At 32.5% G+C, this 23,596-nt stretch overlaps 1 protein-coding gene across 4 annotated transcripts in view; it reads right to left on the bottom strand.

Annotated features, from left to right (window-relative positions):
• ATRNL1 (attractin like 1) overlaps positions 1–23,596 on the bottom strand; it is an 819,545-nt gene that overhangs the window by 745,519 nt on the left and 50,430 nt on the right. For all 4 annotated transcript variants that reach the window (XM_063102060.1, XM_063102061.1, XM_063102062.1 and 1 more), the window contains exons 6-8: positions 14,894–15,068; positions 10,561–10,648; positions 5,398–5,653 (exon numbers count right to left, since the gene is read on the bottom strand). In XM_063102060.1, the coding sequence (XP_062958130.1) occupies positions 5,398–5,653; positions 10,561–10,648; positions 14,894–15,068 (519 nt within the window). The remainder of the gene's footprint in view (positions 1–5,397; positions 5,654–10,560; positions 10,649–14,893; positions 15,069–23,596) is intronic.

Here is a 23,596-nt window from a genome sequence, read left to right as displayed (position 1 = left end):
AGTTGGAACCAGCCCAAATGTCCATCATCAGATGAGTGGATACGGAAAATGTGGTACATCTACACAATGGAATACTACTCAGCTATAAAAACGAATGAAATACTACCATTTGCAACAACATGGATGGACCTTGAGAGAATTATATTAAGTGAAACAAGTCAGGCACAGAAAGAGAAATACCACATGTTCTCACTTATTGGTGGGAGCTAAAAATTAATATATAAATTCACACACACACACACACACACACACACACACACACACACACAAAACCGGGGGGGGGGGAGAGAAGATATAACAACCACAATTACTTGAAGTTGATACAACAAGCAAACAGAAAGGACATTGTTGGGGGGGGGAGGGAGAAGGGAGGGAGGTTTTGGCAATGGGGAGCAATAATCAGCCACAATGTATATCGACAAAATAAAATTAAAAAAAAAAAAATGTCTACATAATGGTGAGATCAATACCTTTAGTTACAGTATATTTCATAATATATTTTTATGCAGGAAAAATTTTAAATTTTATGTAGGAAAACACCCTGTTTTCATTAATTACCCTGCTATAATTTCAGCTTTATCGGTTACCTTCACCACAATGTTGGTTAAAGTGATAACCCCGTCTTTAATACCAAAACATTTATGTCCTCAGTTATCTATAAGGTTTAAACAGGTAAAGATAGTCAAAGTAAATCCAACCTATATTTAGGTAGGTGAAACTATTAAAATCAGTCAGGAAAAAGAGCCTAAACTGGTATCACGGTATAGTATTCTAAGAACAGAAAAAAAACAGAAACTTCTCTCTGTGGAGATAATAAGCATTTACCTCTCACTAGGATGATAAATTATCCCATTACTTATATTTGAAGCAGCCCTACTTAATATAGTATAATTCCCTAAAGGAGCACTTTTCTATAGTATAGGGAACTTAATTATTCTGACAACATCTTTAAAGTATATTTACCCATTGTTTTGTACTCTTTTCTTTTTAAGTACTTTCCAAAGTGAAAGTACTTACAGTTTCTTTTTTGACACCACATACTTTCAACATTTAAGCAGCAAACTCAAAATGCATTAACAATAAATAAAGTAATTAATTTTGCTATTAAAATATAATTTTACAGAAACATTTGTGGGTTTACTTTGTATTTAAGTAATACACAGAATTTTAAAACTGCTCATAATTCATCTAAAAGTCATAAATCATGTAATCTTCCCATTTCCATCTTATACTGCTTGTTAGTATGATTAACAAGTAATGCAATTAGTAAGACAAAAATCAAGCCAAAATACCCTGTTGAAAAAAATTTATATAAGTATAGTATTTTGGTTATACAATAAGCCAAAAGAAACTCAATATAGGAATATTTTTAAATTTACCAAAACTACAACTGACATTCTGCAAACAGATTATTCCAAAACGAAAACAAAAACCTACCAGCTAATGAATTTATCAGCTAACAAACAGTATCAACACTTGTTCATAGCAGATTAGAATAAATCTGTTGTGATTTCTTAGCTCTCCATGGAAAGCACAACCACCACTATGTCTCATGGCTAAATGAGACTATTATTCAATAAAGGGAATATTAAAAGCATAAAATTTATTCTGTGAACTGTATACTACATTTAGTGGGGAAGGTACATACCAATCAGGTGGCCTAGAGATTCAGTTTTATGCCAACATGGAAGTTGGGCCCACTTAGGTACTGAATCAGAGAGCTTCTATGTAAAGTCAGGATCCTTGAAGAGTTACACCCTCAGTGAAAAAGTGAGTTTTTAAAAATTTGCTGTGCAGAGGCAGGCAGAAATCATGTCTTGACTTGGCTCCACATGGAGAAAAATATTATTCCCCCTGAGAACTTTTGGCCATGAAGTGGACATCATGTCACTCTGGGGCATGAATTCTCCCTATAAACAATGTCCAAAAAAACACATGCCAAATTTTAATTTAATTTCAATTTTAAATTAATTTTAATTTAGACCAGGATTGCAGGGGCTCGAGAAGCACATTCTCTCTCTCTCTCTCTCTTAAGAGCAGGAGTAAACAAAATAAGACTCCCAGGGTAAATCGACCCACTACCTGTTTTTTGTAAATAAAGTTTTATTGCAACACAACCATGCCCATTTCTTTATGCACTGTCTATGGCTGCTTTCACGCTACAATAGCAGAGTTCATTAGTTGTGACAAAGACCGTATGACACACAAAGCCTAAGATATTTACTATCTGGCCCTTCATAGAAAACTTTGTAGACATTTGTGTTTGAAACAAAACAAAATTAAACAGTGGAAAACAGTAGCCTGCAAATTGGAGGTTAATCAAAGAATAAAAGTATTAGTTAACTTTAGACTTAAGCATTCATTTTAGAACAAAAGTCAAAACCTACGTTTCAAGTACAAGTACTGTGATAGTTTAGTTCTGAATCTTCCCATTCTCCTCAAGGAAGACATGCGAGGAGTGTTCAAAAAGCTCATGGAAAGATTTGTATTATGTTTTAATTTCATTCTTCCACAAACTTTTTACTTTTTGAAGTACTCTCATATAAGACAAAAGGAAAAACTTGGGGGAGATGAGTGTAGTGAAAGAGAAAGAAAATATTCAAGAAAAACTATTAGAATTTTTTTTAAAAACCCACAAACTCCAGATTAGGTGTGAAGTGTAACCAAAAGAATCAGCTAGAGGAAGACACAACAATGCAGAAAGGAAGATGAGAAATAAAGAGCACGGAAGAAACTAACAGTGGGAGATGTCAAAAATTACCACACTCATTCCCACAAAAAAGATGTGAGGGGACCTAAATATGAGAAGTGCTATAACTAAAAACAAAAAGGAAAAAGACAACACAGTGACTTTAAAAAATATAAAACATGTACAGAAAATGCACCAAAAACATAAAAATCACAAAGCAAAATCTAACTCTCTCCTATATTCAAAAGATACATTTAAAACAAAGTAATTCTGAAACATTAAACAATAATAGTAACAATGAAGAGATGGACAAATGTATACCAGGGAAAGATGGACCAAAAAACAAAAACACAAGGGCTATAATATTAACATCAGATTAGGCAAAATTCAGGTCAAAAAAACATTAAACAAGCAAATCACTTTATAACATGAAAGCACATAATTCACAATGAAAACACATAACGGTTATTAATATCCATAACAGAAACTGCCATGAAGCATAATTCCAGAATTTACAAGGAGAAATAGGCAGAAATAGATTAACATTTTACAACTTTAATTCAACTTTCAGAGCAAGACCAATCTATCACAAAAATAATAACAATAAGTAAGTAATAGAAGGCCTAAACAATATAATCAATAAAGTAGCCATAATATATATATGAGAGAATTTCAAAAGGTTAGGGGAAAAATAGAATTGAAAGATAATACGAATCCTTCCATGATCTTTTTGAAGACCCCTCATGTATGTTGAACTCCATACCTTGATACATTATAAGATTTAACTCCTTTTCGATTGCATATAGAATTTATAAAAGTTGGGCCACAAAGAAAATTTCAATAAGTTTTTTAAAAGTAGAAATATCTACATCATTCCTGGAGCACTACAATAAAACCAAAAATTCCTAACAAGATCAGAAAACAAAGCAGCCCTTCAACACAGAAAATATATATCTCTTGCTTACACAGCTCCTGGGTCCATCTGAAAAACCAGAATAACTCAGTCACATTTGCTTCAATGATATCATGAGTTTATTATGACAAAGATGTATATAAGCAAGCTTATTCAATGCAGCTTTGCTTATTTAAATAACTATTACACTCCAGCATGTTCCCATCAGAAGTTCTCTTTTGATTACTTCTATTTTCTCAGTAAAATCAGGTGATATCATCAGCTGAGAGTGATGATAGAGAAGGAAGTGTTGGAAGTTTGAGGAGAGAAGAAAATTATAAAAGAGTCATCCAGGAGAGGTGGGAGACAGACCAAGCTAGATTGGCAGAAGTACCACACTTCATTGAGGGACACCTTGAGATCAGTGATTATGAACTTAAAAGGTTAGAAGTATGAAAAAGAGAGTGGAAAACCTGATGGGAAGCACAATGAACTAAATGCTCTTGGAAGGTTTAAAGATTGTCAGTGTGGGTACTAAGCTGGAAATATCAGTGGTATTTAAACAGTTAAGATATTTGAAATGGAAATTATTGGACTCATTGCAGGTACTGAAATGACAAGGTCAAAGAGTATGACAATGGGAGAGGGTGGCTCAAGTAGGATGGAAAACAGATCTTTGGTAGAGAGATCAGGAAATTGAGAGGCCAGATATTAGAAGAAGTACTTAAGTGGATATTTAAATCACAAAAATATTTGACTAATGTATGCTGAACAGAGTGATAGTGAACCAGAAACTATTTTCATCAAGAAATAAAACAGTGAACTGAGGAGCAAAAGATGAGCGCAAGAAGGTGAAGTAATAGGTGTCACAGTCTGATGACATAAGATTCAAAGCCAGTGATTTAAAGGAGGAGGGACTGAGAATAGAGTAAGGAGAACAGGTCTATCGCTTTCAGCCCTGTTGTACTAAGGATATGGAGATGAAAATAGCTATCACTTAAAAGGACTTCAGGGGAAAACAGTGGAGTATCTAGAAGAGGAATCTTCCTATGAGCACACAAGCATCCTCATGTTGTTACAAATGAGTTTTTCCACTAAGACTGAAGTACTCTAAGTCTGTGCACAAAGGAGCCAAGAACTTAGGTTTATAACACAGGCCAGAGCCAAAAATGGGGTATGTTCCTGAATCTAAATAGCAACCATAGGGTATACAGGTAGAGATTTTAAAAACAACAAAAAGGTAACACTGTTTGAAATGTTATAAAGAATTAAAAATAAAGTACCAGAAAAACAAAAAAGAATAAAGGAAGAATACAGAAACCCATATGTCAATTGCCCTAGTTACTTTCACACACTGGATAATGATCTCTTACAGATACCAACAGACTGTCTTTGGGAAGCTTATTTTAAAGAAGTAGTACATACATAAAGATATAGCAATAAGATTAGGAATAGAACGCTTAAAAATTAAAAATCCTGAAGTCATGGAACGCATAGTAAAGAGACTGGGTTAGTTTTAGTTCTTGGTTCATAAGTCCAAGAAATAGCACCATCTATTGGAATTTCTCATATTTAAAAACACTCTCAAATCTTGGAAAATGAGAATAGTATGTAACATTTCCCTTCATTTGGCTAAGATAAACTTAAATATTAGAGGACAAAATCTAATAGTCAAAAAGCTTATATTAAAATTATTAATTCTTGGCTTATAATTCTGATCTACAATAACTCACCATTTTGACTAAATTCATAGGAAGATTTTATTAAAGATAAAAATTTTCAACCAACAAAGAAATTACATTTTGAAGTAACTCACAGATGTGGTATTCCTGTATGCTGCTTGTATAACCATATATTGCAGAATATCCAAATATTATGATCATGACAACATCTCTACTATCCAACTCCATCATATGTGCTGAATGCCCCTCCACAGCATACTGCTGACCATGTCCAAGAACAGTAGGAGTCTTTGTACTCCATGACTGACTTTGTATGTTAAAAACCCACAATTCATCTGTGACATTGCCATCATTTGTTTCAATTCTGCCTCCATACATAAAGATGTTTTCCTGTAAATTAAAATACATATATTAATAGACAAAATAAAGTTATTCTTTAGAATACATATTAATGTAAAATAAAGGCTAAATTTAAACATTAAATTTTAGTAATTTCTCACAACATGCATAAGGCATAGTTATTTATAAAATGTCAAATGGAAACACATGAGCAATGATAACTAATTATTTTACATTAAAAAAGGGGAAAATATCCAAGCATGTCATTACTTTAAGACACTTTACTTAAAACATTTACATTACACAGTCAATTAATAATATGTTTAATTATCATATAGGAAGAGAACACCAAACTACTGTTCTGAGAATGGAAAATGCAATAAGCTAATCAAGAACTTAAAACTTAAGGGCGAGGTAGTTCTACAACAAAAAATAATTTATTCTGCCCATACAACAGGCAAGTAACAGACTAAGTTGCTTATATTACTCAGAGACATTACATTACTCATAGACTATGTTTTCAGTATTTGAATGATCTAAGTCCCTAGCTGTTACATTTGAATTCTACCATCTATTTTACTGCTTTGTGCTATTTTCAATTACTCACTATTTTTATCAAGCACTGTTCACCAAAAAGGTAGTCCACATTTGTGCATCGTGTGAAATACATTTTTATTACTGTTTCTCATAGCTATGGGCAGATACCATATGCTTCCATTTTACCTTTAGTAAATGTTTATTGCACTCATAATTTATACAAATAATTTCAATCACATATGATTGAAATAAATGATATATAAAATTATATAAATCATCACTATTTCAACAAACTACAAGTAGAGGGAACTTCTTCAACCTGTAGGTCACCTAAGGAAAATACACCACTAACATTACATTTAACGGTGAAAGACTTGACGCATTCCCCTAAAGTCAGGAACAAGACAAGGATAACCACTTTTGCCACTTCTATTCAACGTTGTACTGGGGGTTCTAGCTAGGACAAATAGGCAAAAACTGAATGAAGGCATCCAAATTGGAAAGGAAGAAGTAAAATATTTCTATTTGTAGATGACATTATCTTGTATATAGAAAATCCGAAGAAATCAAAACAAATTGGAGCTAATAAATGAGTTCAGCAACATTATAGGATATAAGATCAACATACAAAAGTAAATTTATTTCTATACACTTGCAATGAAGAATCTAAAATGAAATTAGGAAAACAATTCCATTGACAAAAGCATCAAAAATAATAAAATACTAGAAATAAATCTAACAAAAGAACTTCAAAACTTATACTCTGAAAATTACAAAACATTGTTGAAAGAAATTTTGAAAAGATCTAAATAATGGAAAGAAATCCCCATATTTACGGGTCAGAAGACTTAACATTATTAAGATGTCAATACTCTGCAAATCAATCTACAGATTCAACACAATTCCTATCAGAATCCCAGCAGGGGTCTTTGTAGAAACTGACAAATTGATTCTAAAATTCATATGAAATTGCAAGTGATGCCAAACATCAGAACAATCTTATAAAAGAAGAACAAAATTGGAGAATTTACACACTTAAAAACTTACTACAAAGTAAAAGTAATCAAGCCAGTGTGCTACTAGCATAAATCAACGGAACAGGACTGAGAGTTCAGAAATAAAGCCATACATCTGTGGCCAATTGATTTTTCACAAGGGTGCCAAGACTATTCAAAGAGGAAGAATAATCTCTTCATCAAATGGTGCTGGGAGAATTAGCATCACATGCAAAAGAATGAAGCTGAACACTTACTGTACACCATATACAAAACTTAATTCAAAATTAATCAAAGAACTAAATGTAAGAACCAAAATGATAAAACTCTTAAAGGAAAAAAATAGAAAAAATCTTTATGACCTGAAATTTGGCAATGGATTCTTATGTATGACACCCAAGTCACACAAGCAACAAAAGAAAAAAAAAGATCAATTGGTCTTTATTAAAATAAAAAACTTTTGCACTTCAAAAGATACCATCAAGAAAGTGAAAACAGTCCACAGAATGGGAGAAAATATTTGCAAAAGATATATCTTAAGGGACTTGTATCTAAAATATATAATATCTTAGAACTCAATAATAAAAGACAAATAACATAATTTTCAAAACGGCAAAAGACATGAATAGACATATTTCCAAAACAATATACAAACGGCCAATAAACACATAAAAAGATGTTCGACATCATTAAGCAACAGAGAAATACAAATCAAAACTACACTGATACCACTTCATACCACTAGGATGGCTATACTCAAAAAGACAGATACTAACAAGTGTTTAGCAAGAATGTACAGAAATGGGAACCTTCATACATGGCTGGTGGGAATGTAAAATGGTATAGCCACTTTGGAAAACAGTCTGGCAATTCTTCAAAAAGTTAAACATAAAGTTACCATTAAACTTAGCCATTCCACTCTTATGTGTATACCCGAGAGAAATAAAATATATGTCCACACAAAAATTTATACACAAATGTTTATAGCGGCATTATTCATAGTAGCCAAAAGGTATAAACAACCCAAATGTCGATCAACTGTTGAAAAACTAAAATGTGGTAACCATACTAAGTAATATTATTGAGCCATTAAAAGGAATAAAATATTGACATATGCTACAGCATGGATAAACATTAAAAATATTATGCTAAGTGATATATGCCAGTCGTAAGTCACATAAAGTTTCTTTGTAAAGTGATAAAAATGTCCTAAAATTGACTACACAACTCTGCAATCTTACACAAATCTTCAAGAGACGGTTGCATAACTCTGAATATACTAAAAACCAATGAACTGGTAAACTGTATGATATAGCAATTATATCTCAATAAAGTTGTTACAAAAAAACCCTAAAACTAAAACTCAAAACTTAAAGAAAAGGAAACATATATAGTATATGTATATAAAAAGAAAGAGAGATTTTTATTTTATTTTTAAAACATATGTATGCATAGAAAAAAGAATGGTAATTTGTTCTTTATACTGCTCCTGTATTTTCCAAATTTTTTTTACCTAAGCACAGAATATATATAAATTCTGATTTAAAAGGCCTACTACCCCACAGTCCACAAAATACATGAATCTTTGTTGATTCAAAATAATAACCAGTGCAGTGACCTCTTATTTTAATCATGCTAAATTCATGAATCCCACAAAAAAATAACATAAAAATAACTAATTCCAATACAATCCCTATCAAAATACTAACTTTTTTTGCAGAAATAGAAAACTCTATTTTAAAATGCATATGGAATTGCAAGAGGCCCTGAATAGCCAAAACAATCTTAAAAAACAAAATCAAAGTTGGAGATCTCACACTTTCTGACTTCACAACTTAACTACAAAGCTACAGTAATCAAAACAGTGTGGTACTAGCATAATGACAGACATACAGATCAATAGAATAGAATGAAGTGCCCAGAAATAAACCCTCACATATATGGTCACATGATTTTCAACTAGGATGCCAAGACCATTAAATGGAAAAAGACAGTCTTTTTAACAAATGATGTTGGGAAAATCGGCTATCCACATACAAAGAAATGAAATTGGACTCTTATCTTACACTATACATAAAAATTAAGTCAGCTTTAAAACTCTTAGGAGAAAGAGAAAAGCTCCATGACACTGGATTTGGCAATGAATTTTTTGTATATAACACCTGCTGCACAGGTAACAGAAGAGAAAAAATAGATAAATTGGACTATATCAAAAATAAAAACTTTTGTCTTACAAGAGAGTAAGACAGCCCAGAAAAGGAAAGAAAATATTTGCAAATGATATATCTGATAAGAGGTTAATATAATAATAAAGAACTCCTAAAAGTCAACAATGAAAAAAAAAAAAACCCAATTCAAAAACAGTGAAACAGTTCAAACATTTCTCCAAAGAAGATAAACAAATGGCCAATAAGCACCTGAAAGATGTTCAGCATTACTGATCATCAGGGAAATGCAAATTAAAATCACAATGAAATACCACTTCACACTCATTAGGAGGCCAATTATCAAAAAACAAATACAGAAAATAACAAATGCTGAGGAGGCTATAGATAAATTGGAACCCTTCTGCAATGCTGGTAGAAATGTAAAAGGGTGCAGCCACTAGAAAACAGTGAAAACCAATATTACCACATGATCTAGCAATTCCACTTCTGAGCATACACTCAAACGAACTGAAAGCAGAGACTCAAACAGAAAGATATACACATGTTCATAGAAACATTATTCACAATGGCTAAAAGGTAGAAGCAATCTAAGTGTACATGAACAGATGAATGGATAAACAAAATGTGGTATGTACATATAATAGAATATTATTCAGCCTTAAAAGGGAAGGACATTCTGACACATGACTCAACATGGATGAACCTTGAAGATGTTATGCTCAGAGAAACAAGCCAGTCACAAAAGGGCAAATACTATGTGATTCTACTTACATGAGGTACCTAAAGAAGTCAAATTCAAAGAAACAGAAAGCAGGTAGCTGGATGAAGGGGAAAATGGGGAATTTTTGCTCCAGTTTGCAAGATGAAAAAGGTTCGGGAGATAATGGTGGCCACGGTTACACAACAATGTGAATGTACTTCATGCCATTGAACTTAAAAGTAGTTAAAATAGTAAATTTTACGTTATCAGTATTTTAACACAGTTTTTTTTAAAAAGTGATTAACCTAATGACTAGGTATAAAGCCATGGACAAAAACTCAATCTTAACTTCTTTACATGTCCAATGGGAGATTCTACTAAAATCTATTCTTTTACTAAAATAGCAGATGAGTCCATGATATCTCAAGCAATTGTGATCCACACAATCTAGCGTGCTCGTTAAGTGTTTGAAATCAATCTGAAACTTAGTATGTTTTCTCCTACGGTAAACTCTTCAAAAAAAAAAAAAAATTAAAATTTAAAAAGCAGGAGCCATACCTGATATAAAGCAAGAGAGTGTCCATATCTCCGGAGAGGTCCCCTTGATGGAGTCCCTACATTCCAGATACTGCTTTCTAAATTGTAACTAAAAACAAGAAGAGAGAATAACTTCATAAGCTAAGATTCACTTTTGGTTTTTTTTTTTTTTTTGCATATGCTTTTCTTCACCTGTATGTACTCATTAAATTCAAAAAGAATTATAACTAAAAAACTCATAATTTTATGTGCCATATGAGAATTTTTAATAAAAACTCAATCAAGATATACCTATTCTAAATTAGGATTCAATCACCTAAATGTATAATGTACATTAACTTGACTAGGACATTTATTACTGAAATTAATTTGTCTAATTGCTTTAATAATTTCAACCAATCAATTAACCTAAACAATAGTGAGCTGTTCTGCATTTTTAAATTTTAAAAAAAGCCAGCTTTTCTTCTTAGAAATAGATGAAAATTCTCCCCATTTTTACAATTCCCATTTGCTTTAGGTATTCATTTTTATTCTTTTACACACACTTAGCTTAGCATTATATAAATTAACCAAGATGCATATATTTCTTATGCACAAATATAGCTTGTTTACTGACAATTTTTTTAAGATTGTGCAAAAAATGAATTCAGTAGTATAGAAGCTCTTTAAAAATAAGTTACTGTTAGATTACAAGATACAAAAAGAAAATTAAAAATTTTTCTTCTTGTCTAACACATATGAAAATAGAAGTTTCAAACTATGGATCTCAAATGCTTATCTAACAGAATTTCAATTGGTTGTCACCATACTTTACGTTCAAATTTCCTTAATTTGCTAAAACATACAAGAGGAAACATCTGGCCAAGAAATAGGGTCCTGTTTTAAGAAGCTCACTATCAATTATTATCCCCACACTTCTCTTTCTTCCTCCAACTCATCAGGAAAAGCAAGGAAGTGCCCTTTCACAAGAAAGGTAAGGGTTACCAAAATTGTTTTCAGCATTGTTTAACTTATTTCCTAGCTTGGAGTTATAAGATACATGTGTATGATAAAAATGAGTAAATGTAATCGATCAGAACATAACTTCTGGAGACTTGTATCACTAAACCTACCTACTACCAGTATCTGAAGCCAATACACTGCTTTCCACCAAATTACCATAAATTAGGGCTTGGTAAACTATTTCTGTAAAGGGCCAGGCAGTAAATATTTAGGATTTGTGGGCCACAATGATCTCACATATTCTTCTTTGTTTTGTTGTAGTGTTTTGATAGTCCTTTAAAAATGCAAAAATCATTCTTAGCTCCCAGTGCCTAGGCCCCTACTCTGCAGTCTGCTGATCCCTGCTATAATTGAGTTATTTGTGTTCCTTGTGCATTAGATCTAACAGCACTTCAGCAGTTCTTCCATCTGTTTTACACATCACCATTTTGGGTGGGGGGAGGGGGGGCGGGTGTCTTACTAGATCATTGCCATCAGCATACACAGGGTGTTATTTTCCCATTTATTAAAAAAAAAAAAAATCATTGACCTCATTTCCCCTTTAAGCTTCCACCCCACTTCTTTATTGCCCCCACTCTCACCCAGCTTTCTATCACCTCCTTTAACTCTAGTCACGCTTTTAACCCCACCAACTCCAGTAAAACTGTTTCTGTTGAGGTGGTTAATCATCAGCATTTGACATCATTAGCCACTCCTTAATCCTCATGTACTCTCTTCACCTCCCTTTGAAGACACTGCACTCTGTGTTTCTATCTCACTAGTCACTCTTTTGCTAGTTTCTCCTCTCCTCCCCAACATCTTAGTGCCTAAGCCTCATTTCTTTTCTCTATCTAGAACTCATTCCCTTGATAACCTCATTCTAACTCAAACACTGTTTCTACTCTTCCTCCAGATCCCCAGTATATTGTCAAAAGAGCAGCCATAGTGACTCTTTTAAAGTATAGGTCAAAGCATGCTCAAAATCCTCCCGTGACTCTCAAAAGATCTTCAACACCCTACATGATCTGTCTCCCTTCTCCATTATCCCTCTAATTTCATTGCTTCCCTCTGATATATCCATGCAAATCACATGGACCTCCTTGTTGCTCCTTGAACACTTCAAGGAGCTCCTACCTTAAGGCCTTGGTCTGGCTCTTCTCTGTACCTTCAGATAATTGCACTAACAATGCTCTGACCTCCTTCAAATCTTTTCTCAGTTCCCACTTTTCTCATGAAGCCTCCTACTTTGACCACTAAATTTATAATCACAACTCTCCCCTCTTTAGCACTCCTGACTTCCTCACCCCGCTATCTCTCTCTCACTTTCTCTCTCTATCCATCTATCTCTATATATGTATACATGCGCATAAAATTTACTTTGATAAATAGGTCTATTTTTTCATTGCGAATCTTTCCTCACTAACTTCACAAAGACAGAAACATTTATTATGTCCACTGATACAGCCAAAGCAACAAGAACATAGTAAGTGCCCAAAAGTTTAGTATATAGTAACTGTTCAAAAGTTTGCTATACTCATTAATACATATTAATTTTCACTAATGTTAATGCACATAGATTCTATAAAATAGTCAGTCTAATTTAATAGACACTAATACAGAACTTTTATATTTCCTGAATGATTTTGTCTTAAAATGTACCATCTATCCACCAAATAAATTCCACTACAGAAAAGAAATCAAGTTATGACTAACACTATCACTTCTAAAAGCTGTTTAATTTCCTTACCTAAGAATTGAACTACATTCATAACGATGAAAAATATTCTCTAATCTGTGGAAATAGCACAAAGTTATTTCTAGTCTGATACCTCATAGCTAATTACAATCTATACAAACACTTTAGTGAAAAGAACCAGGTTTCAGACCAAAAAAAAGTTAAACTATCTAGTTGAAATGGAAAATATATGTTTAAGAGAATATCAAATAATAGTTATCACTTAATTTTAAATATGCTATTCAATTTGCATACAACACAAACTTTTAAGATTTCCATGTTTCTGTGACAATTTAGCTCTTTGTCATAACAACTTTGGAAACACCACAATTTAATTCAAAGTTCAAGTCTATTTTCATAGGCTTTTCATTTTCCTTAATCATAGTTAATTTCCTTTTTGTTTCCACACAAATCTCATTATTTCTTCAGGTTCTTCTTATAGCTTAAGCATTCATTTTAATCCTGTCAACTCTCTTTCAATTGTTTCCACTATATTTTATTCTTCATATATTATTGCAGAATTCTAATTTTTCACTTCAGTGTTTACCTAAAATGCTCCCTCCCTCCCCCAGAATTTATTTTATTTTATAGTTTAATTCCAATCACATTCAATCATAGTTTTAAAGCAATATCCTCTTAGTTGAATTTTTAAATCTTCAAAATTAACAGGGTTAATATATTCATTGGGTAGAGCTGCCAGAAAAACTACAGGATGCCCAGTTAAATCCGAATTTCAGATAAACAACAAACAAGTTTTTAATTAAAGTATGACCCATGCAATATTTGGGACTAAACAAATATATATATATACTGCAAGCAGCCTTCTTACATTAAAATTTTATTTATTGCTTATCTGAAATTCAAGTTTAACTGGATGTCCTGTATATTTGTCTGTTAAATTTGGCAATGCTATTGGGTACACATCATTATGGTATGCCGTCCATGGCTAGTTCTAATTGCTTGACACCCAAGTAGAACCAGTTATTATATATTTTGAATATCACCCTGAAAACGACATTGATAATCAAACGATTCTTCCTATTTCCTCTTGATTCTGTTACTGAATGGTTCATAAAATACAATCATCAGCTGAAAGAGAAATCAGATAAAGCTGCCATCCATGTGATACCCCTTATCATCCAATTGTGCAGAGAATAATCTCTATTGAGCCAACAGTAAATGAATGATCTATTTCATAATACTGGCACTTTTTTCCCAACAAAAGCTTCTAAAGTACATATAAGGTAAAAGTTCAAGTAAATTTAAATTTACAGAACAAATCGAAAGTATTTTTATGTACGTGATTATACTTTATCCTGAAATAAATAAAAGGTGGATGATTCCTTATGCTGCATACAAGCATGGCCTGCCCTTATTTGAAGTTATTATTTTCTTACTCAGAATTTATCAAAAGCATTCTAGAGAGGTAATGAAATTTCTACACAAAACAAACCTAAATGTACAATGACAAATAATTGACTATGGACATCTTGAGTTCACATATTCCCAAATCAGTACCATGAAGCAAACAGACACTATCACAGAAATAACCATTTACATATTTGGACAGCAATAAAGTCATTTAGGAAAAAAATCCAGTTTAAAAAAGACTGTGAAAATCTGAAAATAAACACTTACTTCAAGACCATTTGAAAAGAGCTGTAGTTAAAAGTATATCCACCAATCACCCACATAAATTTCCCATGTAAAACTGCTTTATGTGATGCCCGACCTACAGAAGGACTGAAGGGTTTAACATTTGGCAGAATCCAGTAAGATTCAGTAGAAGGAACATTCAAAGAACAATCAGGACCTATTAAAAAAAAAATCAAACACCACATTGCATTAAACAAAGACCTCAGAATTATAAAAATAGAACATATGAATTAAGAGAATTTAAGACGCCAGTGCTGTAACACCAAGGTCAAGGATTTGGATCCCCATATTGGCCAGCTGCCAAAGAAAAAAAAGGACTCCAATATTCGTCAGTTTAGTAAATGCAACATACATAATAAATGGTCTAAAATATAACTTACAAGAAAATACTAACAGCAAATGTAATGCCTAGAGAAGAAAAAAATCATATACTCAATCAGACTTGGATATGTTCAAATAAATATCACAATCTAAAAGAATTATTTAAATAACATAAAATTTCTGATTTACTTTAGCAGAAATATTAAAATGGAAAACAATGTATTCAAAACCCAGTTCTGTCACTTATGAGCAATGTGACCCTGGGCAAGTCTGTTTACCTCTGCCATCATCAAACCTTCATTTATAAAATGGAGATAATAATCTACCCCCAAGGGTTATCACAAATATTTAATTTTAAAAAAACAGTGGGGGAAAAAAACACTTGTAAAGTATTAAACAAATATGAAAATAAAGATTACATTTTTCATAGCATCATTATTATTAAGAACAACCAAAACCGGCTTCAGCAAGGAGCCTTACATATCCTCAAAGGGAGAAAAAATATCATGCATAATAAAATAAAAACTATTAATTGGCACAGAATAATTTCAAATACTATGAAGTTGAAAATACAGCCTTTTCCCATTCATGTTTATGAAGTTACTCATGATTCTTGGTTTCTTCATTGGTAAAATGTAGGATATGAGCCTACATCAGTGTTTCTCAAACTTAAGCAGTAGAAGGAATGCTCGTAAAAAATATATATTTTCATCAAACTTTAGGACCCACAAATTATTTTAATTCTGATAAAACTAAAATATGCTCAGAAGGCAGCCCCCTCCACCCAGAAGCAGGCAAGAGAGCAAGCCAAAAATACCACTTCACAGCCACTGCTACAGCCACAGCTGCTACAAAAACGGCTTGACGCCACAGCAGTAGCCACAGCAACCATGCAGGCAGCCCACCAGGCACGCAATTGCACTGACATAAGGAGAGTCACCAGCAGAGACAAGAAAAAGAAGAGGATGTCTCTCTCCTCAAAGTCTACTCCAGAGTAATAGAAGAAGCAACCACTCTACCAGATGACATCAACATAGAGATATTATAAATATTAAAAGCCAAGAAGATATGACACCACCAAAAGAATACAGTAATTCTTAAATACCAGTCCTTTGGTATTTAAGGAAACCCTTGAAATGACTGAAAAGGAATTCTGAGAAGACTCAGTTAGACAACATAAAGAAATGAGAAAAAAATTCAGGATATGAAAGAGGAAATTTACAAAGAAATTAATACCTTAAAAAAGAATGTAGCAGGGCTGACCCCCGTGGTGCACTATGGAGAGTGCGGCGCTGGGAGCGCAGCGGCACTGCAGCTGCGGGTTCGGATCCTATATAGGGATGGCCGGTGCGCTCACTGGCTGAGCGCGGTGCAGACGACACCGAGCCAAGGGTTGCGATCTCCTTACTGGTCATGAAAAAGACAAAAAAAAAAAAAAAAAAAAAAAAAGTAGCAGAACTCATGGAACTGAAAAATTCACTCCTTGAAATAAAAAATTCAACTGATAGCTTAAGCAGCGGGCTAGAACAAGCAGAAGAAATAATTTCTGATCTTGAAGACAGTCTCCAAAATAACCCAGGTGGACAAAAAAAGGGAAAAAAGAACTCTAAAAATTGAAGAAAATCTAAGAGATCTATCAGACAACAATAAGCACACAAACATTAGAATCATGGGTGTTCCTGAGGGAAAGAGAAAGGAAAAGGCATGGAAAACCTATTCAATGAAATAATGATGGAAAATGTCAAGGCATAGAGAGAGACATGGACCTTCAGATCCAGGAGGCTCAAAGATCCCCTCCAAACACATTGTAGTCAAAGTGGCAAAGCTCAAAGACAAAGAGAATCTTAACAGAAGCAGGAGAAAAATGTCAAGTTACCTATAAGGGAGCCCCCACCAGACTAACAGCAGACTTCTCAACAGAAACTCTACAGGCCAGAAGAAAATGGGGTGATATATTCAAAATACTAAAAGAAAAAAACAGCCAGCCAAGAAAACTATACCCAGGCAAGAGTATCCTTCAGAAATGAGAGGAAAATAGTGTCTATTCCAGACAAACAAAAACTGAGGGAGTTCACCAGCACATGACCAGCCCCACAAGAAATCCTCAACAAAGTCCTGCATCTGGAATCCAAAAAATGATAATCACTACTACAAATACACAAGAAAGAACAAAACTCACTACTAGAACAAAAATGCAAATGAGAAAGAGAAAGAAACTAAATCTTACCACCATAAAAAACCATAATGACAATGTAACAATGCCCCTGACTTATTTGATTTTAGTAATTTCAGTCTTTTCTCCTTTTTTCTTGGTCAGTCTAGATAAATGTTTGCAAATTTTGTTGATCTTTTAAAAGAATCAACTTTTGGTTTTGTAATTCCCTATTTCATATATTTCTGTTAAAATTTTTGTTATTCCCTACTTATATTTTGCTTTTGGTTTAGCTTGCTCTTCTTTGTCTATTTTCTTAAAGCAGAAGTTTAAATTACTGATTTGAATTTTTTTTTCTTATTTTTAATATAGGTGTTTACAAGGATTAATTTTCCTCTAAGCACTGCATGAGATCTACAATTTATCAATTCTTATATGTTGCACTCTGATCTTTATCTCAAAGTATTCTCTAATTTCCCTGTGATTTTTCTTATTACCCATTGTTTATTTAGGAGAGTGTTAATTTCCACACATCTGTGAATTTTCTAATTTTCCTTCTGTTATTGTGGTCAGAGAACATGTTTTCTATGATCTTAGTCTTTTTAAATGTATTAAGACTTGTTTTGTGGCCAAATATAAAAATAAAAATAAATTTAAAAAAAGAAATGAATAAAATAAAATAAAATATGCTCAAATACTAGACATAAACTCCTTATGCTTAAAGTTTTTTTATAAGTATAAAACAATATAAATGTATAGATTATATATAAACAAACATAAAACTAATAAAATTAATATTCATTTAATATCATGAATGATATTTTTGCTCAGACTAAATAATTGGTCCTAAGTCAAAGTGATACTAATTCTTATGTGCCTTTTACATATTTTTTACATAATTTTAGCATATCTATGTTATTTTGACAACATAATTCTGCAACCATTTTTCTTTCCTCCACTTTTTACAAAAATTTTTAATCATATAATATGGCATATCACCATTTGTCCTTCACTTGTCACAAAAGTATTAGTACACTTTAGCTGTGCTCTTTTTAGCCTACAGTAATTAAAGAGATACTACTTGGTCCCTACTTAACAGTCAACACAAACATTGGCATTGCAATCAAGTGGAAATACTCAGTCATGAGATCAGGCAGTTAATCTTAAATTTGCTTATAGCAAAAAGTATTAGATTACAACTGAATCACAAAATTTTAAAACTTCCAAGCAAATTCTGATTTGAGAAACATTGGCCCATACAGTTTTTTCATTCATTCATTTGTTCATTCTCCTAGTTATTTATTCATTTATTGTCAAGATCTTTTTCAATGCTTACATTATATGGGTCTTTCATTTTTCAGGTGCAAACTAGGTAGCATCCTAGATTAGCTCTTTGATAATGACATAATCTTTTAAATCTGATATAGAAAATTTCATTATTTCCGAGTGAAAAGACTGTGAACTATTTCTTGATAATCAGAGAAATTAATGGAAACTTGCTTCTCTAAAAAAAAGTTTTTTACCTACTATTCTAAGTAACTGAAAAATCATTTAAATCCAAATCCAGCCACTATATGTTTTTTGAAATAAAATCTTATTAGAACACTGCCGCACTCATTCAGTTAAGTACTGTCTGTGGCTGCTTTTGTACTACAACAGCAAAGTTGAGTAGCTGCAACAGCTGCTGGTATGAATCTTGTGTCTTCTTAGAAAATGAACATTTATCTTAAATCATATAAGTCAGGGATAATAAAGCAAATGAGTAAAATGTTAATAGGTGAATCTGAGTAAAGGGCATTTGAATAGTCATTGTATTCTTATTCTTTTAACTTTCCTATGACTTTGAAATTGTTTCTAAATAAAAAATTAAAAACAGAGTTGGAAACCATCAAGTAACATCGGGTATTACTTGGAAAAGAGTTTGATAGAGAATAATGGCATGAAAAAATCTTGAGTCAGGGATATATTTAAATCTAATATATTTATCACATATTGCAGAACAAGTTTACATGTGGCTTAATATCAGCCCCCAAAAATACCTAGGTCCTAATCACCTAAACCTGTGAATATTACCTTATATAGCAAAAGGGACTTTGTGATTAAATTAAGCATTTTGAGATGGTAGGAATTATCATGAATTATCTGAGTGGGCTCTGAATGTAATCATTGGTGTCCTTGTAAGAGAGAGAGATTTGACTATAGAAAAAGAAACCAATGTGACCTCTGAAGCAAGAGGCTGTACTCCTGGATATGAAAATGGAAGAAGAAACAAGGACTCAAGAAATCCAGGGAATGCAGTTCCAGGAGCTGGAAAAGCCAAGGAAACAGATTCCTTTAGCCTCCAGAGGGAGTGTGACCCAGCCTACACAGTGATTTTGTCCCAGTGAAACTGATTTCAGACTTCTGACTTCCAGAATGGCAACATATTAATAAATATGTATTGTTTTAAGATACTACATTTGTGGTAATTTGTTAAAGCAGCTATAGGAAACTAATAGTAATAATTAAATTTATTAATTTAATTAATTTAAACAAAATATTGTTATTTAAACAAAAAATGGGATTCTACAGATTTTTTTTTAATTTCACTCTGTAATCAAAAATATCTAATTTTCTACACAACAGAAAACAGCAATCAAAATTATTTCTGACTTTGTTAGTACTATATTTTATATAACTTCCAGCAATTATTAGAAGGAATGGTCTATAGTCAAACTCTATAGATTGTCTTTATTTCACTCTAAATTAGTAAGTTTACAAATAGACAAGATTAGTAAACTTAATTTAAAGGTTTAAGGAAAATTAAATGTCTTAATTTGTAGCTTTCTGTATTCTATAACCAAAATTATTTAAAACATAAATTGATAAATTGAACATTAATTTAAAACCCAAATAACCACAAGGAGTACTTTGTATACTTCCCCATCGATTAAAAATCTAATATTGACATCTACATTTAAGGCCATACAAGACTCCCTCTTTATAAAAATATGTTCATAAAAAATTTTTCTAGGAAAGAACAGAACTGTGGTTACTAGAGGTGGAAAAGAGGAGGAGAGTGGGGGTTAGCGAGAAGTTGGTTAATAGACAAAGAATGAATACATTTTATAATGATGCATGTGCTAATTATCCTGATTTGATCATCACATACTGTATACAATTTTTATACTCAACTCTGTACCCCAAAAATGTGTATAATCAATTATGTCTGAGTTTAAAAAAAAAAAAGTCTTCTACCACTTCATAATCTGATCCCTCATGCAACATCTCTGCATAATTCTCCCTGCATAATTTCTATCAATATGGGAATTTCCTCAAGGTAGCAGATCTCAGCTGTTTTGAAAAAGGTGTAATAAACTAATTCACATTACAGTGAGTTTTCACAAAGATTTAATATGCTACTTTCTCCACTGGTTATGATAGTTTAATAATCCTAAGAGCATAAACGGATTTCTAATGCTATAACTTTAGGCAGTAGAGACAGGATGCCGAGAGTCAGATTTTGGTGGCGGAAAGGCTATTATATAATCATACAAAGTAGAATTATACTCCAATTCCTCCCAAATTTATTATCTCCAGCCCCAAAACCTCTCAAGAATTAAAACTACTACTTGACATTTCCTCTTAGATGTCTACTAATCATCTCAAACTTAACATATTGAAGACTAAAACCTTGATGGTTCCCTCTCAAACCTGCTCATTCACCAATGCTTACCATCTCAGTAAATGGCACTTCCTTTCACCCAGTTGCTCAGGGCAAAGACCTTGGTGCCACTCTTAAGTTCTGTCTTTCTGCCACACACACCCTTCCAATCCACCAACAAATCTGATATTAGGTATGCAAGGATTACAGCCTTTCCAAATAGAAAAAAATATAAAAATGCTTCAATGATGTTGGTAAGTAGATGTGCCTCAGCATCCCAAGTACCAACCTTACCTTCCCAGTTCCCCTGCCTCCTTCCCTGAGAAAATCCAGACCTCCCCACAATATAACTAAAGGGGTAATGCCTGGCAAGCATGGCTCATCCAGGATCCTGCTCCTGTCCTAACACCACCAGCCATTTTGCTTGGTGTCTTATCTATGCCTAACCAATTATAAACATTTTTCAATTCTATCATCCCTACCAGACTCCAATCACTGATCCTTTCCACTACAACTAACATCCTACCCTAAGACACCCTTCATTCTCACCTGGACTACTGCAGTACTCTCCAAACTGATCTCCTTATTTCTATTCTTGTTCCTTTCCCTCACATTCAATTTTCCACAGTGCAACCAGAGTAATTAAAAATATAAATCAACTCCTATCACTCTGCTACTCAAAATCCTTCAGTGATTTCCCATCACACTTAAAATGAAAAGTCCTTAACATGGCCTACAATCCCCTCTACATGATTAGCCTCAGTATATATTTATTGAATAAATAAATGAATCAATCAATCATTCAATGGATGGACGAATGAAAAGCACTTTAATGCTGTAAAGGATTAAGAGCATGAGCTATGGACTCAAACCTAGTTATCCTTCTTACTAGCTATGAAACCTTGGACAAAGTTACCCAACTTCTCTAGGCTTCAGTTTAATTGTGGAGATTATATACAGAACATAGCATTTTGATAAGATAAAATAAGATTTTATGTGAAGTGTTTAATATTTAATACTGTAATAAAATGCTCTATAATAGTAACCTTGTTGTTATTATTAAGTCAACTCCCTCATTTTATATACAAGGAAACTAAGTATAATTAGGTTGACAGGAAAAATAGATTAATGAAGCCTAGTGTTATTAGATGTTATAAATATACAGGCCAAAAGACAAAAGCAAAATTACAAGTAAAAAAGTCCTACAACCACAGGTAAATCCAATTGAGAAATAATTGCAAACGATAACTCTAGAATAAACTACTACAAAGTGCTGAAAATTTTTCCAAAGCAATTTTATAACTAATGATTTACTTTCTTTCTTCCTTTCCAAAGCATTCTAATTACTTTGCATTTGAAAAGTCTTTCCTAAAGAAATCTATCTCTGATTTTATAATAGATATCAGTACATATCTATTATATTGCTTCATTCAAATTAGATTTTTAAAACAACTTATACTTCCATAAAGAAGATAAATATTTGAAATCTTCAGGTGAGGAAAACGCAATTCCCCTAAGGTGTCCCAAATTTATGAATAGCTTTATATATTAATTTCTGATGTTACTAGAAAATTGCTAAAGTGCCACATACAAAGAAACAGAATGGAAAACCTAACAGTAAAATTTTATCTTCCTCAACAACTAGGCAAATTAGTTGTTCCTTTCACTGATTATTCAACAGCGAACTTGTGATTTCTAAAAACAACAACTATTCTAAGTGGAGTTTCTTTATATGATTTCTGAAATGTAAAAACATTCATGAAAGTAGAAAGCAGGAAAAGAAACCAAAAAGTGATCCAGTCAAGGGATTTGCAGAGGAAATAAATTACTCTTATTACAGGATTTTAGACTTCTTTTTGATACAGTTTTGGGTCATACCTTTAATGTATATTTAATCTATACTATCATGGAAAAAAAACATTTATTTTACTATTAAGGCGGTACATATTTAAGGAACGAAATTATATTTATTTTCTTTTTGCAGTTCTCAGTTGAAAACATTAAATAAATATTGCTAACTTTGAACTGTATCAAACACAGGTTAAGTCACATTTCTGTAACTCTACACTGCATATATCACTTTTGGTATTTTAAATAAATCTAATACCAGAAAAAAATATATATCCTCTAACAATATCTCTGGGGTAGTATATCTGTTAGATTTCTTTGGTTATAAGCCACCGAAATTAATGTGGCTGGCTTAAGGAAAAATAGAGCATTTTTGGAAAACTTGGGGGAAATTCAGAGAATTTTTTAAAGAGGCTGAAAAATCAAGCTTAGAATAGACAGTTACCTGGATTTATCATCCCATCCAGACTACCCTCAATTAGTGAAAAGCAATTACCCAAAAAGAAACTGGATTACTAATAAGAAGGGGGAAATATGCTGGGGAGGGAGATTGTAAGAGACTATATGTATATTACCATAATCATTCCAGAAATAGTCTTATGTTTTAATGTGTGCACTGATTATGATAGTATGATAGTTCTCTAACAAAAGGCAAAACAAGATAACATAATTGCAAAACTTCTAATATCACAGGAAAGATCTGATTTTGATACACTATGCA

The sequence above is a fragment of the Cynocephalus volans genome, chromosome 7 (assembly GCF_027409185.1).
Source record: "Cynocephalus volans isolate mCynVol1 chromosome 7, mCynVol1.pri, whole genome shotgun sequence".
NCBI classification, from domain to species: Eukaryota; Metazoa; Chordata; class Mammalia; order Dermoptera; family Cynocephalidae; genus Cynocephalus; species Cynocephalus volans.
The sequence above is the reverse complement of the archived record's forward strand: the minus strand, read 5'-3'. Positions and strand labels throughout refer to the sequence as shown.